Here is an 18,457-nt window from a genome sequence, read left to right on the forward strand (position 1 = left end):
AAGACAATCCAGAATTCCAGATAGACCTTAGTTTCTGACAGTGAACAATACAGAAAAATCAAGCCAATTCTAGAACAGGGCTTGCATTTTGCCCTGTAATCCCCTCAGAAACAGGATTCAGGTGCAAGTCATCACAACACCTCACATCTTTGTGGCTCAGGAATCACAAAAGAGCAGCTCAGGAGACAGACAAAATAGGATTTACATTCTGACTCCTCATCTCATCTTGCTAGCTACATGTTCTCTGCCTCATGAAATATTGTGGAGTTTTTATCTGATTATGTACATAAAAAATTAATGAAATGCCTATCAGCAAATGCACAATACACGGCATTTATTTTTATCATAATTATTACTGCATGTTTGCTGAGTGATTTGATTATAACTTATGGAAAATGTTATGAGAGAGTATTTCACTTTTGTATCTTTAACATGATTTAAATACTGTTATTTTATCTGATCATAAAATGATACAGAGACTTTTACTGCTATAAAAAAAATGATACATGCCTAATGCAAAAAATTCAAAAAATATAGAATGAGAAAGATCACTCCAATCCTAGAACCCAGAGATAACATGGTGAAATTCTTGTGTTCACACTTCCGGACTTGTTTGTAAGTGTGTGTGTGTGTGTGTAAGTGTATACATAAAAATGCATTTTTTTGGTTGCAAAAGTAACAGAATACATAGTTTGGAAGTGTTCCCAGGTCAGTATTTACACAGGTCTTCACTGACATTGATAATTACTGCATTATAGTCAATTAAATGAATATACCACAACCCAATTCCCTATTATAAATGGTGTAAAAATAACTTCACACACACATCTTTGTACAATCATCTTTAAAGACAAATTTCTAGAAATTAAATCACTGAGCCAAAAAGCATACCCATTGAAAAAGTTTGTAGAAATGCTCTTTAGGGCTGTCCAGGAAGAGGGAGCAAGCTAAAAATGTTATGTGGGGTTTACCCGGCCCTGTCCTTTGGACCACCAACCTTTGGCCCTGTCCACTCTACCTGCAGTGTAGGGGCTCACCCATGCCCTCCCTGACATGGAATATCATACCAATAAGATTGGAAAAAATTGCATCTCATTTTAATTTGCTTTTCCTTGATAATTAGCAATGTCTTCGTCTCCTGATGGTTGTTTTCTTCCTCCACACTTATAGGAAGAGTTACAGCTATTAAACAGGGAACATGAGAAAAAGTGAAATGCACAAAAAAGAGGAAACATGTGGCTGCAAATTTCAATTAGGGTTTCAGATTCCATAGCAAAGTAAATACACAGTACTGAACTCTGCACAGCACATGCTAGGTGACGGATCTGGAAAGCACATGGATGAGGAAAGCAGTGGGAAAGCAGTGATAGTAAAAGGTGGGTTTATGATCGAGAAGGGGAAATCTGATTCCTCAGGAAACTGAAGAAATGATACAATAGGCAGCAGCTGTCTTGACATTAATAGTGACAAGTTCTGGAGGCTGCAGTAATGGTCACCCGTGTGTTCAGTTCATGATTGACACAGAGGAAACCATAAGGAAGTGAGGCTGGGAGGATGGAAGTGAGAATGAGGAATACAGGCACACCTTGGAGATAGGATGGGTTTGGTTCCAGACCACCACAATAAAGCATATATCACAATAAAGCGAGTCAAAGAATTTTTTGGTTTCCCAGAGCATATAAGTTATGTTCACGCTATACTGTAGTGTTTTAAGTGTGAAATACCATTAAGTCTAAAAAAGCAATGTATATACCTTAATTTAAAAATACGGCTTTTTTTCAAATTATTTTTTATTTTTTTCTCCCTTTTTTAAATTATGTTCAGTTAGCCACTGTATAGCACATCATTAGTTTTCGATGTAGCGTTCAGTGATTCTTTAGTTGCGTGTAACACCCAGTGCTCATCACAACACGTGCCCTCCTTACTACCCATCACCCTGTTACCCTATCCCCCCAGCCCCTCCCCTCTGAAACCCTCAGTTTGTTTCCCGGGGTCCATAGTCTCTCATCGATTTCTCCCTCTTCAGGTTTCCCTCCCTTCCCCTATGGTCCTCTGTGCTAATGCTTATGTTCCACATATGAGTGGAATCATATGATAATTGTCTTTCTCTGCTTGACTTACTTCACTTAGCATAATCCCCTCCAGTTCCATCCATGTCAGTGCAAATGGTGGGTATTCATCCTTTCTGATGGCTAAATAATACTTACGGGTTAAAAATGCTAGTCATCTGAGCTCTCAGTGAGTCACAATCTTTTCCTGGTTGAGAGTCTTCCCTCAATGTTGATGGTGCTGACTGAGCAGGGTGGTGGGTGCTGCTGATTGGGGTGGCTGTGCCAACTTCTTAAAATAAAACAATAATGAAGTTTGCCACATCAATCGACTCTTCCTTTCATGAACAATTTCTGTGTAGCATGAGATGCTATTCGATAGCATTTTACCCACAACAGAATGTCTTTCAAAATTGGAGTCAACGCTCTCAAATTCTGCCACTACTTTATCAACTATATTTATGGAATGTTCTAAATCCTTTTCTGTCATTTTAACAATCTTCACAGCATCTTCACCAGGGGTAGATCTCAAGAAACCACTTTCTTTGCTCGTCCCTAATAAGCAGCTCCTCATCCGCTCAAGTCTGGTCATGAGATCAAAGCAACTCAGTCCATCTTCAGGCTCCACTTCTGATTCTAGTTCTCTTGCTGTTTCTACCCAACCTGCATTTACTTCCTCCCTGAAATCCTGAACCCCTCAAAGTCCTCCATGAAGGTTGGAATCAACTTTTTCCAAACTCTTATTCACACTGATATTTTGACCTCTTCCCATGAATCACAAATGTTTCTTAATGGCATCTAGAACGGTGAGTCCTTTTCAGAAGGTTTTCAATTGACTTTGCCCAGATCCATCAGAGGGATAAATATCTATAGCAGCTATAGCCTTATGAAGTGTATTTCTTACATAATAAGACTTGAAAGTCAAAATGACTCTATGATCTGTGGGCTGCAGAATGGATGTTATATTAGCTGGCATGAAAACAACATTAGCCTCATTGAACATCTCCATCAGAGCTCCCAAGTGACCAGGTGCATTGTCAACGAGCAGTAATAGTTTGAAAGAAATCTCTTCTTCTGAGCAGATCTCAACAGTGGGCTTAAAATATTCAGTAAATCATGTTGGAAACAGATGTGCTGTCATCCAGACTTTGTCCCATTTACAGAGCACAGGCAGAGCAGAGTTAGCGTAATTCTTAAGGGCCCTAGGATTTTCAGAGCAGTAAATGAGCATTGGCTTCAACTTAAAGTCACTATAAAGCTATGTTAGCCCCTAACAAGAGAGTCAGTCTGTCCTTGGAAGCTTTGAAGCCAGGCACTGACTTCTCCTCTCAAGCTATGAAAGTCCTAGATGGCACCTTCTTCCAGTCTGTTGTTTAGTGTAGCCACCTTCAACAATTACCACAGTTCAGTCTTCTGGAGAACTCGCGGCAGCTTCTACCCCAGCACCTGCTGCTTCCCCTTGCACCTTTGAGTTAAGGTGACGGCTTCTTTCCTTAATCTTCAAGAACCAACCTCACGCTTACAAACCTTTCTCCTGTAGCTTCCCCACCTCTCTCAGCCTTCATAGAACTAGGGAGTTAGGGCCTTGATCTGGATTAGGCTTTGTCAGAAAGGAATCTTGTGGCTAGTTTAATCTTCTACCCAGACAACTAAAATCTTCTCCATATCAGCACTAAGGCTGTTTTACTTTCTTATCATTCATGTGTTCATTGGAGTAGCACTTTTAATTTCTTTCAAGAACTTTCCATTTGCATTCACAATTTGGCTAACTGTTTGGTGCAAGAGGCCTAGCTCTTGGCCTGTCTTGGCTTTGGCATGTCTTCCTCACTAAGCTTAATCATTTCTCGTTTTTGATTTAAAGTGAGAGACGTGTGACTCCTGCTTTCACTTGAATACTTAGAGGCCACTGTTGGGTTATTAATTGACCTAGTTTTAATATTGTTGTGTCTGCAGGAATAGGGAAGTCCAAGGAGAGGAAGAGAGATGGGGTGTTACAGCTGGTTGGTAAAGCACTCAGAACACATACCACATTTTTTTATTACGTTTGCTGTATTACATGGGTGTGATTCACGGTGTCCCAAAACTATTACAATAGTAATACCAAAGAGCACTAATTACAGAGTACCATAACGAAATAATAAGGAAAACATTTGAAATATCATAAGAATTACCACAATGTGACACAGAGATACAAAGTGAGCAAATGTTGTTGGAAAAATGGTGCCAATAGAATCACTTCATACAGGGTTGTTATGAATCTTCAATTTGTAAAAAATGCAACATCTGCAAAATGCCATATATATCAATGAACAAGGTATATGCTATCCTCCGAGGAATAGAGTACAAAATCACCCAGTCTTGAGTCATCACTGAGCTTACTTAGCTCCTTAGAGTTTGGTCATCTAGAACTTGGACAGGTTGTTTGCTAGGACAATCAGGGCAGGCTAAGAGCCTGTCCTTGGATGGTCTTGGGGGATGTTTGTCTTTGGCCCATAGGACATAAAGGCAGGAGATAAAGCAGGATTTCTATAAGAGAGCCTGTGAACCCCAGATTAGAAAGGCTCTGGATGCTTGGGCTAGGGCCAGTTGGAGGTGGAAACATGATACGTGCATGAGGCATCTTTCGTCTTATTTTGGTGTGCCTCTGCTGGGAGTTGGAGGTATACCATGAACTCAGATTTACATAGAGATAATTCTCCATGATGTTGTGCCAAACTAAAAGGGTCTGTCAAACTACCATTTTTGATAGGTGTAAAATTAAAAAAAAGTGGTATTTAGGCCAATGTTTAGCTGAATACAAAGATGGTCATCATCTTATAGCCCAGTGAATGACACAAATTACCCCTGTTTCATTTGGGGGCACTCTTAACTTTATTGGCATTAGGATGTCCTGCATTGGGGTTCTTGAATATAAAAAAACAAAAAACAAAAAACAAAAAAAACTTTGGATTTTTTTCACAAGTTCTCAGATCTTTACCTGAATGTCAGGCAGATGGCTATCCATCCTGGACACAGAGAAGAAGCATGGGTGTCCATACTGTACAGAGAAGCTGAAAAATAAAAGCCAGTTGTCTAATTCTAGATTCCACACAAATTGGTAGCAGTTCCAAGAGTCCTTAAGTGCTTTCCTTCATATTGAGTCTGGATAATTCCTGAAGCAGGCCACTTTTGCATTTTATTAAGAAAGCTTGATCTATACAGACAGTTATTTGGGTAATTAATTAGTCTTTCTTTTATTAAGTCCTTTATACTCCTGGTCTTTATTGCTCATTCTTACATGATCATTGACTTGTCTTAATCTTTGAGTTTTTTGGTTTTCTTTTTTTTCAAAAGCAGATGTCACATGTCCTCACATAGTTCCCTCTGGCCAGGCACTATGCTTTATGCTCCTACGTCTTTGCAGCTTCTAGCCCAGTGCTGTGATGTGCTTAATAAGACTCAGGGACTGACAATTAAGGCCCCAAGATAGAACTGAATAGCCGATTTTCAGCTGTAGCAGTGCCAAGGATTAGAATAGGAGAAATCTCTACATGTCCTTTACCCAGCCTCAGCGGATGAAGCCAAGACAAACTGTTCTCTTGGAATTCTCTGGAGCCCACAGATTTGTAAGCAAATGAGCTACATTACAAGATATATCCAAAGGTTATGTTCCTACGGTCATAAGACAAGCTAGCCTCCCCTCCCCCCTAAAAAACAAGTAATCAAACAAAACCCTTCTCAGTAACGAAAACCACAAAATCTCAACTCAATCTATCTTGCCCATTTATAAGATTTTAGGATGTTCACTAACAATTGTATGTTTGCATATTTTCAGCACAACTATTATACAGATGTTGAAATGCTAAATTCAGAAAGCAGGAAACAGAAGGTTTTGTTGATGCATCCGGCATTGGAAAGAAAGGAGGATTCAAAATAAAAACAACTGGGAAGTACCTGAAAGAAGTATGAAGGAATTAAACTATTCACATTGAACTTCCACAGAGAGATGCGGGGAATTCCAGATGGCAGGAATCCTGAAGAACAGGGGGGAGGAGAGAACAGGGGCTGGAGGATATGCCTTCATATTGGATAAAATACCTGCAAGTCCCTGGCCAAGTCCCCTGGGGGAAAAGGCTTCACCAAAATCATTCAAGGGAAAAGCACCTGCGTTTTCCTTCCGGCACATTTCTCACGCACTCAGATATGGGCGTGTTCATATACGTATTGTTTTCTTTTTTATGTCTGTCTCTGTTTTTCAGAATTTCTGTAAGTACACAGTCCTTATATACTTATACACACTACATCATGTAAAATTACGTACATATATTTACAAAGATTTTATTCCGGTTTATAATGTCATTTTAAATACAAATAGAGGGGCGCCTGGGTGGCACAGCGGTTAAGTCTGCCTTCGGCTCAGGGCGTGATCCCGGCGTTCTGGGATCGAGCCCCACATCAGGCTCCTCCACTAGGAGCCTGCTTCTTCCTCTCCCACTCCCTCTGCTTGTGTTCCCTCTCTTGCTGGCTGTCTCTATCTCTGTCGAATAAATAAATAAAATCTTTTAAAAAAATAAAAAATAAATACAAACAGAAACTTTGGGCATCAATTCTCTTTATGATTCAGGCTGCTACTTTATCCTTAAATTTCCAAATTATCTGAAAAGTTTCAACAAATTGTTCTCACTTTGGGAGTATGTGGAGCACTGTTATGGTTAAGGAAGTGCAGAGTGAGAAGCAAAGCCAACAAGTCCAATTTGGAAGCATTTTATGAACATTCCATTCTGGCAATTTATAGGATTTGTTTTATTTAGCTGTTTAGATATACAGTCTTCTATCAACTGTACAAGAAAAGCACCACTCTGAAGTGACTGATTAATAATACACAATATTACAGCCCAAATATACAAAAAATAATACAAATATTAACTCTAAAAATAAAGTTAAAATTCCAGAAGCAGATGTAATTTAGATCTTAGAACCAACTATGTGGGTTATGCAATAATTTGCTATATGCCAAGAGAGAACATTTGCTTTTAATTCAGCTGTGAAATTTAGTGTAAAAGTAGGGCTAACAAAGACGTGTGTTTTTTTCTGCTGTTCATTAATTAGGTGAAATGACTTTATTTTGCCACTTGGAGGTGTAAAACAGACAGGTGACATTTGTTCTTTAAAAAGTAAACTTTAATTTCCTATAGAAATTTTTGCAAATAGAGCCAAGGAAAAAGAACTAGAAAACAAAAGTAAAAAACTGATAATTCTAATAAAATTTTTGTGGTTTTGCCTTCTGGTACTCCTTCTTCGTGCGTGAACGTGTGAGTATGTGTATATTCTAAAGAGAGATATTAAAACGTGGTTTGCTCCTTCATTTTTAAGTAAAGAAGCCTGACAAAATATCTATATAAGTAAACAGACTCTTCAGCACCAGTAAAAAATTATATCAAAGAATCACAGGGAAATAATAATAATAATAATAATTAATAATTGTGCTTAGTGCATAACATGGATTTTTTTATCAACCTTTTAACAGCACTGTGGTTAGATACCATTATTCCTCTCACACAACAGATTAATACCTGGGGCACACAGAGATGATATAATTTGCCCAAGGCCATATACCTAAGATTAGAAAACTGAGGTGGAGTGATCATTTTAAGATAACACATCTCCATAGGCTGGAAGACAGGTCATGATTAGAATTCAAGTCTCTTGACTCAATTCATTTCAATAAATTTTCTCTGCCTGATCTCAATGGCTCTGCACAAAGTTCAAAAAACAGTTCTGGGGAGGAGTTAAGATGGCGGAAGAGTAGGGGACCCCTTTTTCAGCCCGTCCCCTGAGTTGAGCTGGACAGGTACCAGACCAGCAGGAACATCCACGGAATCAGCCTGAGACGCAGGAAGATATATCTGGATCTCTACAAATGAACATCTCCAGTGCTGAGTAGTGAGGTACGAAGCGGGGAGCCGTGAAACCGCGCACAGATATCGGAAGATAAACGGAAGGGGGAGGGAGCTGCCGGGTCCAGCCCCGGGAAGTGGTAGCCACCTGCACAGAGTAGCGGGCAGACAGCGGACCCACACCCTTGAGACAGCAGACTGAGACCGTGAGCCGGGGGCACGTGCTACCAAGCATCTCATGGAACTCTGGAACTCCGGTGTGCTCACTGGATCCAGACTGAGACCGGGAGCTCCAGGAGCATGTGCGGGGCGGCTGGCGGCTGGCAGCCCACCTGCACAGGGGAGCGGGCAGACTCGCGGATGGCACCCGCGAGACAGCAGACTGAGACCAGGAGCTCCAGGAGCACGCGCGGGGCAGCCTGCGGCTGGTGGCTGGCGGGGTTAGAAACACAAAGGACAGAGACGCGCTGGCCCTGGAAGTGAGGGCTGGGATGCTGGGTTTGGGGCGCACAGCCCGGGATGCTGCAGGGTTGAGCAGCACCAACAGAAACAGAGTTAAAGTGGCCAGAACATCAGTGGAGAACGGGCAGCAATCCCTCCGTTCTGTGACAGAGGCTGAATTTCGGCCGCTGCTGCTCTCTCAGAAGAGGCATAGCAAACCGCCAGGGAAAGCCGCCAGAGAACAAAAGCCCGGAAATACCGGCTCACAGGGTGCCCATCCCCATCCCCCCTCGCAAGGGACACAGAGACTCTACCCAACAGGGTTGCCTGGGTATCGGCACGGCAGGCCCCTCCCCCAGAAGGCAGGCTGAAAAATCAAGAAGCCCACGACCTGGGGCCACTGAGTGGCACAGTCACTGAGCGCCTGTCTTTGATTAGGGCGTGATCACAGCGTTCCGGAAAAGAGTCCCTCATCGGGCTTCTCCGCCGGGAGCCTGCTTCTTCCTCTCCCACTCCTCTGCTTGGGTTCCCTTTCTTGCTGACTGTCTCTCTCTCTCTCAAATAAATAAATAAACTCTTTAAGGAAGAAGCCCACATCCCTAAGATCTCTATAAAACAAGGGCGCACGGCCTGGGTCCCAGTCAACACTTGGGCTCTGGACAACCCTGCAATCTCTCTTCATCAGAATGACGAGAAGGAGAAGTCCCCCCCAGCAAAGAAAAGATAATGAGTCTATGGCCTCTGCCACAGAAATAATGGATATGGTAGAATTAATACATATGGATGTATCCCAATTATCAGAAATGGAATTCAGAGCAACAATGGTCAAGATGATGAGTAAACTTGAAAAAAGCATCAGAGAAAGCGTTGCTGAGAATATAGAATCCCTAAGGGCAGAAATGAGAGCGAATCTGACAGAAATTAAAAATTCTATGAGCCAAATGCAGTCAAAACTAGAGGCTCTGACGGCCAGGGTCACCGAGGCAGAGGAACGCGTTAGCGAATTGGAGGATGGGTTAGTAGAAGAAAAAACGAAAATAGAAGCTGGTCTTAAAAAAATCCACGCCCACGAATGTAGATTACGGGAGATTACTGACTCTATGAAACGATCCAATGTCAGAATCATCGGCATCCCTGAAGGGGTGGAGAAAAACAGAGGTCTAGAAGAGATATTTGAACAAATTGTAGCTGAAAACTTCCCTAATCTAGCAAGGGAAACAAGCATTCGTGTCCAAGAGGCAGAGAGGACCCCATCCAAGCTCAACCAGGACAAACCTACGCCACGGCATGTCATAGTGCAATTCGCAAATATTAGATCCAAGGATACAGTATTGAAAGCGGCCAGGGCAAAGAAATTTCTCACGTACCAAGGCAAAGGTATCAGGATTACGTCAGACCTGTCTACAGAGACCTGGAATGAGAGAAAGGCTTGGGGGGGCATTTTTAAAGCTCTTTCAGAGAAAAACATGCAGCCAAGGATCCTTTATCCAGCAAAGCTGTCATTCAGAATTGATGGAGAAATAAAGACGTTCCAAAATCGCCAATCATTAACCAATTTCGTAACCACGAAACCAGCCCTACAGGAGATATTAAGGGGGGCTCTATAAAGGTAAAAAGGCCCCAAGAGTGATACAGAGCAGCAAGTCACAACCGATACAAAGACTTTAAAGAGAAATGGCATCATTAAAATCATATCTGTCAATAATCTCTATCAATCTAAATGGCTTAAACTCTCCCATAAAACGCCACAGGGTTGCAGATTGGATAAAAAGACATGACCCATCCATTTGCTGTCTACAAGAGACTCATTTTGAACCCAAAGATGCATTCAGACTTAGAGTAAGGGGATGGAGTACCATCTTCCACGCAAATGGACCTCAAAAGAAAGCTGGAGTAGCAATTCTCATATCAGATAGACTGGATTTTAAACTAGAGGCCATAGAGAGAGATACAGAAGGGCACTATATTATTCTTAAAGGAAGTATTCAACAAGTGGATATGACAATTATTAATATATATGCCCCCAACAGGGGAGCAGCAAGATACACAAGCCAACTCTTAACCAAAATAAAGAGACATATAGATAAGAACACAGTAATAGTAGGGGACCTCAACACCCCACTATCAGAAATAGACAGAACACCCTGGCAAAAACTAAGCAAAGAATCAAAGGCTTTGAATGCCATACTCGACGAGTTGGACCTCATAGATATATATAGAACACTACACCCCAGAACCAAAGAATACTCATTCTATTCAAATGCCCATGGAACATTCTCAAGAATAGATCATGCTCTGGGACACAAAACAGGTCTCAGCCAATACCAAAAGATTGAAATTATCCCCTGCATATTCTCAGACCACAACGCTCTGAAATTGGAACTCAACCACAAGGAAAAACCTGGAAGAAACTCAAACACTTGGAGGCTAAGAACCATCCTGCTCAAGAATGACTCGATAAACCAGGAAATCAAAAAACAAATTAAACAATTTATGGAGACCAACGAGAATGAATACACAACGGTCCAAAACCTATGGGATACTGCAAAGGCAGTCCTAAGGGGGAAATACATAGCCATCCAAGCCTCACTCAAAAGAATAGAAAAATCTAAAATGCAGTTTCTATATTCTCACCTCAAGAAACTGGAACAGCAACAGAGGGACAGGCCTAACCCACTGACAAGGAAGGAGTTGACCAAGATTAGAGCAGAAATCAATGAATTAGAGACCAGAACCACAGTAGAGCAGATCAACAGGACTAGAAGCTGGTTCTTTGAGAGAATCCATAAAATTGATAGACCACTGGCAAAACTTGTCCAAAAACAAAGAGAAAGGACTGAGATTATTAAAATTATGACTGAAAAGGGAGAGGTCACGACCAGCACCATTGAAATTGCAAGGATTATTAGAAACTTTTATCAACAGCTATATGCCAAAAAACTAAACAATCTGGAAGAGATGGAGGCCTTCCTGGAAACCTATAAACTACCAAGACTGAAACAGGAAGAAATAGATTTCTTAAATAGGCCAATTAACTATGAAGAAATTGAGTCAGTGATAAACAACCTTCCAAATAATAAAACTCCAGGCCCAGACGGTTTTCCTGGGGAATTCTACCAAACATTCAAAGAAGAAATAATACCTATTCTCCTAAAGCTATTTCAAAAAATAGAAACAGAAGGAAAGCTACCAAACTCATTCTATGAGGCTAATATTACCTTGATCCCCAAACCAGGCAAAGACCCCCTCAAAAAGGAGAATTACAGACCGATTTCTCTAATGAATATGGATGCCAAAATCCTCAACAAGATCCTTGCTAATAGAATCCAACAGTACATTAAAAGGATTATCCATCATGACCAAGTGGGATTCATACCTGGGATGCAAGCATGGTTCAACACTCGCAAATCAATCAATGTGATACATCATATCAACAAGAAAAGACTCAAGAACCATATGATCCTCTCAATTGATGCAGAAAAAGCATTTGACAAAATACAGCATCCTTTCCTGATTAAAACCCTTCAGAGTGTAGGAATAGAGGGTACATTTCTCAATCTCATAAAAGCCATCTATGAAAAGCCTACTGCAAGCATTATTCTCAATGGGGAAAAGCTGGAAGCCTTTCCCTTAAGATCAGGAACACGACAAGGATGCCCACTCTCGCCACTATTATTCAACATAGTACTAGAAGTCCTTGCAACAGCAATCAGAAGACAAAAAGGGATCAAAGGTATCCAAATCGGCAAAGAAGAAGTCAAACTGTCTCTCTTTGCAGATGACATGATACTCTATATGGAAAACCCAAAGGAATCCACTCCCAAACTATTAGAAGTTATAGAACAATTCAGTAAGGTGGCAGGATACAAAATCAATGCCCAGAAATCAGTTGCATTTCTATACACGAATAACGAGACTGAAGAAAGAGAAATTAGGGAATCCATCCCATTTACAATAACACCAAAAACCATACGTTACCTTGGAATTAACTTAACCAGAGACGTAAAGGACCTATATCCTAGAAACTATAGATCACTTTTGAAAGATATTGAGGAAGACATAAAAAGATGGAAAAATATTCCATGCTCATGGATTGGAAGAATTAACATAGTTAAAATGTCCATACTACCCAGAGCAATCTACACTTTCAATGCTATCCCGATCAAAATACCGAGGACATTTTTCAAAGAACTGGAACAAATAGTCCTTAAATTTGTATGGAACCAGAAAAGGCCCCGAATCTCCAAGGAACTGTTGAAAAGGAAAAACAAAGCTGGGGGCATCACAATGCCGGATTTCGAGCTGTACTACAAAGCTGTGATCACAAAGACAGCATGGTACTGGCACAAAAACAGACACATCGACCAATGGAACAGAATAGAGAACCCAGAAATGGACCCTCGGCTCTTTGGGCAACTAATCTTTGATAAAGCAGGAAAAAACATCCGGTGGAAAAAAGACAGTCTCTTCAATAAATGGTGCTGGGAAAATTGGACAGCTACATGCAAAAGAATGAAACTTGACCACTCTCTCACACCATACACAAAAATAAACTCCAAATGGATGAAAGACCTCAATGTGAGACAGGAATCCATCAAAATTCTAGAGGAGAACATAGGCAACAACTTCTATGACATCGGCCAGAGCAACCTTTTTCACGACACATCGCCAAAGGCAAGAGAAACAAAAGATAAAATGAACTTATGGGACTTTATCGGGATAAAAAGCTTCTGCACAGCCAAGGAAACAGTGAAAAAAACTAAGAGACAGCCCACGGAATGGGAGAATATATTTGCAAAGGACACCACAGATAAAGGACTGGTATCCAAGATCTACAAAGAACTTCTCAAACTCAATACACGAGAAACAAATAAACAAATCATAAAATGGGCAGAAGATATGAACAGACACTTTTCCAATGAAGACATACAAATGGCTAACAGACACATGAAAAAATGTTCAAAATCATTAGCCATCAGGGAAATTCAAATCAAAACCACACTGAGATACCACCTTACGCCAGTTAGAATGGCAAAGATAGACAAGGCAAGAAACAACAATTGTTGGAGAGGATGTGGAGAAAGGGGATCCCTCCTACATTGTTGGTGGGAATGCAAGTTGGTACAGCCACTCTGGAAAACAGTGTGGAGGTCCTTTAAAAAGTTAAGAATTGAGCTACCCTATGACCCAGCCATTGCACTACTGGCTGTTTACCCCAAAGATACAGACGTGTTGAAGAGAAGGGCCATATGCATCCCAATGTTCTTAGCAGCATTGTCCACAATAGCTAAATCATGGAAAGAGCCAAGATGCCCTTCAACAGATGACTGGATTAAGAAGCTGTGTTCCATATCTACAATGAAATATTACTCAGCTATCAGAAAGAACGAGTTCTCAACATTTGCTGCAACATGGACGGCACTGGAGGAGATAATGCTAAGTGAAATAAGTCAAGCAAAGAAAGACAATTTTCATATGGTTTCACTCATTTATGGAAGATAAGAAGTAGGAAGATCGGTAGGAGAAGAAAGGGATAAAGAAAGGGGGGGTAATCAGAAGGGGGAATGAAACATGAGAGACTATGGACTCTGAGAAATAAACTGAGGGCTTCAGAGGGGGGGGAGGGGGGGAATCGGATAGACCGGTGATAGGTAGTAAGGAGGGCACGTATTGCATGGTGCACTGGGTGTTATACGCAACTAATGAAGCATCGAACTTTACATTGGAATCCGGGGATGTACTGTATGGTGACTAACATAATATAATAAAAAATCATTAAAAAAAAAACAAAAACAGTTTTGGGCCAAATTCTGAATATTGCAAATGATTCCTCATATTCACACTCATAAATCCTTCAAAGGCCTAGCATACAGTGGATCCCAAACCAGTGGCGTTGAATATGAACATCAGGAAGTGCTTTTATCCACAGAGATTAGTTCTGAGGGCCCCGCTTACACCCAAAAACCTGGGGCTGCTCTGAGTGGAGGCCCGAGAGAGGTAAAAAGCCAGAGATGGGGGCGCCTGGGTGGCTCAGTCGGTTGAGTGTGATTTTGGCTCAGATAATGATCTACAGATCATAGGAACAAGCCCCTCATTGGACTCTGCGCTCAGCACAGAGTCTCCAGAGATCTGCTCATGCTATAAATGAATGAATGAATGAATGAATGAATAAATAAAATCTTTAAAAGAAAAAAATCACCAGAGATGCAACTCAGACCTTGACAGAGTGCTCACTAATTCATTCAACATGTTATATTCACGGGCCAGGTACTGTTTTAGGTGACGGGGACATAATGGCAAACAACACAGATAAAGCCCAAGTCCTCACAAAGTAGGCAGAGAGAGACAATGGACAATGCAACATTAAAAATGCTGTTGCTGCTACGAAGAAAAATAACTAGCCTAAAGGGGACAAAGAGCAATGGGGAGGTGTGTTTTAGATAAAATGGCCTGGGAAGAAAGTCCTCCTGATAATGTGACACTTGAGTAATGAAGTAGGGAGGGGCATCAGAGGAGGGATGCTGAGGAAGCCAGGGGGAGAGAGGGGCATGCGGGAGGGAAATGGGCCCCCGCAGTTGCCAGGGGCCAGACCATGGGCAGCCCAGACAGGTCCTGGGAGGAGATTCTGGAGAGTCAGAGATAGTCCATATCACTGTCATTGGGATAATTTCATCCATAATGACAAGAAATTAAGCACAAACTTTCTGGAGGTTTTTCATTTTCTGATGAGCAATCTGGTGTAGGAAAGAGTTCAGTCGTATGTCAAACAATTTTCAACAGACTGTTCAGACTCCTGCCTGGGCTTCTCTCTCTCTCTCTCCCCAGAACCTCCTCTCTCTCTCTCTCCCATCCTTGAGGAGCATGGTTTCCTGAAATCCATTCCTCCCTGCCTCCACAGTGAAGATTCTTCCAGAGAAAAATTAGGAGAGCTCATCAGGTCATAGAACTTACACAGCATGAGTTATGATTTTGAAACATATTTTTAATAGCAGCTTGATGAATAAAACCACTCTGGAAGCCAGTGATAATAAACTGAATATAAAAAGGATAAAGTATCCAGAGTTAAGTACTGACAAGAGATTCTTCCAAAAAAGACTGGTTTGGTATCTAATTCTCACTAGAACTATATTAACTCCAATATTGTAGGGATTTATTTGTTTGTTTCATCTCATTTCTCAAATTGTCTGAGGGTACAGTACAAGACTTATAATCATGGTGATGGTATATCGCAAATTATATGGGATGGTCTTGATTTTAATTGTTCTGTCCCATACTTTGGGGAACAAGTTATCAAATTTTAGGTTCAGGAGAGCCACTATATCTGGAGTTGAAATCTGTTTAATGGTTCTAATCCCGTTCAAACAAATTGAGGAACTGAACCCAATTAAACTTTTATTAGGCTCGTCGAATTAAAAAAAAATGAACTTCAAGTTAACTGCGGTAGAAATGACTTCTCCTGAAGTCACCTTGAAATGCTTACTGCAAGACGATGAAAGCATTGATGGTTTTTCTGTGTGTCACTTCCTCTATAAAGTCCTTCCTCCCTGTTCCCCTTTACAAAAACTCCCCTCCCTGTCTTGGACCTGAGTGTCTCTGACAGCAGCTCAGCATCACCAGTAAGCATGTGCGTCTGGTCATCTGTCCCTGGCTCCCAGGTCCTAACAGAGTACCTGACATGGTGCTGTTGGTACCCAACCAGTGTTTCTTCCCTAGGAAGAATGAACAAAAGTATAAATTACTTCAAAGTGGGATTTATTTGGTGGCAAAATGAGGATTTAGGACTCTTTCTTCAGGTGTATTTATTTACATTTAAGTAGAAGTTTGGACATCAAGGAAGCTTTTATTACTACAAATCTGTTCTTTTAAAACAAATTCTGTGTTTGTGGGTCTGATAATACAATGTGCTTGATTTTAAACTATATTTAGTCTTAAATTATTTAATTTGGCAAAGAATAAAGAAAGAAATCCCATCAGATAACAATCTCCAAATAAGCCCCAATACAGAGCGTAGACATCCTCAAGGATGGAAAATGAAGGCCTACCCTCTCTTTGGCACTTGGTTGAAGGGCCTCTTGGTCAACACAGCACAGCCGCCAGCTTTACCAACTGTTTCAGTCTGGAAGGAGGGTATTATTTCCCAACAGGCGCAGTAAGCATAGCAAGAGCAACCTGGGGACTCCTGAGGAGGAGTGACCCTGTCACCACAGGAACCAGTTCCCATTTGGTAAAACGTACACCAAACTAGAGCCTCGTCTCCTTAGGGTGACACTTGCTTGCATGGATGGATGTCAGTAGCTCCAAATCTCAAGTTGTGTGATGAAGTGCTCATGAACCAGTCACATAGCTTATGCATCCTCGTTGCTCTATTAAGAGTCACTGCATATTCTTTGATTATGTGCCACAAAATGATACAAATTAAGGTGCTATGTACTTTCACTGCAAGCAGACATGGCTTCAAAGGTCTTTCAGTGTGGTGGAGACAGAGATAACAACCAAAAAATACTCCAGGTACATGATTCTAACCAGAGATAAGCATTCTGATGGAAAAGTACAGAAAAGATGAAAACCTGTCTCGATTTAGTTGGGGCTGCAGATCAACTGAGGAGGGAGAATTTAAACTAAATAAAGGTTTGGAGGAGGAGTCGAACAAACAAATCAAGATGTATGTGTGTGTGTCCCCATGCATGCACAGGTCATCCCAGTCTTAAGGCAGAGGCAATTGCACATGCGAAGGCCCCAGGGTGAGAAGCAGAATGCAGCATTTAAGGGACTAAAAGGCCAGTGCTGTTGAAGCCCAGGGGAAAGGGGGAGAAGAATGTGAAATGTGGCTGAAAACACAGAAAAGGGTCAGATGGGGCAGACACTTAGACACTTACAGGTCATAGAAAGGAATTTGGTCTCTTCCCGAGAACAACGGGAAGTCAAAAGCCACTGAAGAGTTTTAAGAAGAGTGAAATGATAAGAACTGTACTTTAAAAAAAAAAAAAAAGAATACTTTGGCTGCATAGAAAAAGAGTTAAGAGGGAGCAAAGTAGATTCAGGAAATCCTATTACGACGCCATTTTAGTAGTGAAAAGAAGGTGGCCGAGGTTTGGAGGGAGTGTGAAGTCATCCAATCCATGACATGTTTTGAAGACAGAGTCAGGAGGACTTCCAAATGGGTTGTATTTGGGGGATGGGTGAGAAGAAAAGTAGGATCATAGGTAACTCCAAGTTTCTGGCCAGGAAACTATAGGGCTCGGAGTGACACTGACTGATGGGGATACAGGGGCAGAGACCAGGTCTAGAGAAATTCACTGGACAAGAGTTCAGTGGGGGCAGGTGGAGTTCAGAGCGTGCTGGCAGACAGGCAATGAGATTGATAAGTGTGGCATTCAGAGAAGAATAAATGTGGGCTAGTAAAATAAATGGGAGTCATCAGGGTGGGTGTGGGTGCTGATGAGATCACCTAGGAAAAAAATATAAAGTAAAAAGAGAAGGGGAGGTCCTGGGACAGTGCCTTGAGGAATGCCAACAGGAAAGGAGGAAAATGTGCCAGGGAAGCCAAGGAGCATCAGGAGAGGGGAAGGTCCCAAGAGGAGAATGTTTCAGTGAGAGGGTTGTTAACAATGGCGAACGCTGCTGACAGGCTGAAAGATGAGAACTGAAATTGACCCATTACATTTGTCCACACGTAGGTCCTCAGTAACTATAATGGCACTTCAGCGTGAGGGGGCACAAGCCAGATTGGAGGGTGCTGAGGACCAAGGAAGGGAACAGAGACCCTGAGTTAAAGCAACTTCTTGGAGTAGTTGGGTTTTAAGAAGGAAAGGAGCAGTAGGTAGAGGCGGAGGTTGGGCCAAGGGGAATTTTGGGGGTTTTTTATATGGGAAAAACTTGAAGATTAAAAAAAAAGGATAATGGATGTTCCTGAGATGGCAGAAGGGACTGGGACTGAAAGCAGGGTTGGTGAGGGCAGCTCTCCTCAGGAGAGGGGACACAGGACTGCAAAAGGAAGGAAGGCGGAGGCGGGGACAGATGCAGGTTGGTCCGCATGCAGGTTTGGTGGCAGAGCAGGAAACTGAGGACGTTCTCCACAACTTGCGCATGCAC

General features: G+C 41.6%; 1 protein-coding gene across 11 annotated transcripts in view; it reads right to left on the minus strand.

The window, feature by feature from the left end:
- KIF6 (kinesin family member 6) overlaps positions 1–18,457 on the minus strand; it is a 465,947-nt gene that overhangs the window by 282,566 nt on the left and 164,924 nt on the right. Inside the window, exon 4 of one of the 11 annotated variants that reach the window (XM_034660666.1) lies at positions 5,026–5,098. The exons of 9 other annotated variants lie outside the window; for them this stretch is intronic. In XM_034660666.1, the coding sequence (XP_034516557.1) occupies positions 5,026–5,098 (73 nt within the window). Of the gene's footprint in view, positions 1–5,025; positions 5,099–18,457 lie in introns of those variants that run through there. One more of the 11 variants, XM_034660669.1, reaches the window with a different exon arrangement.

This window comes from Ailuropoda melanoleuca, chromosome 5 (assembly GCF_002007445.2).
Source record: "Ailuropoda melanoleuca isolate Jingjing chromosome 5, ASM200744v2, whole genome shotgun sequence".
In the NCBI taxonomy this organism is placed as follows: domain Eukaryota; kingdom Metazoa; phylum Chordata; class Mammalia; order Carnivora; family Ursidae; genus Ailuropoda; species Ailuropoda melanoleuca.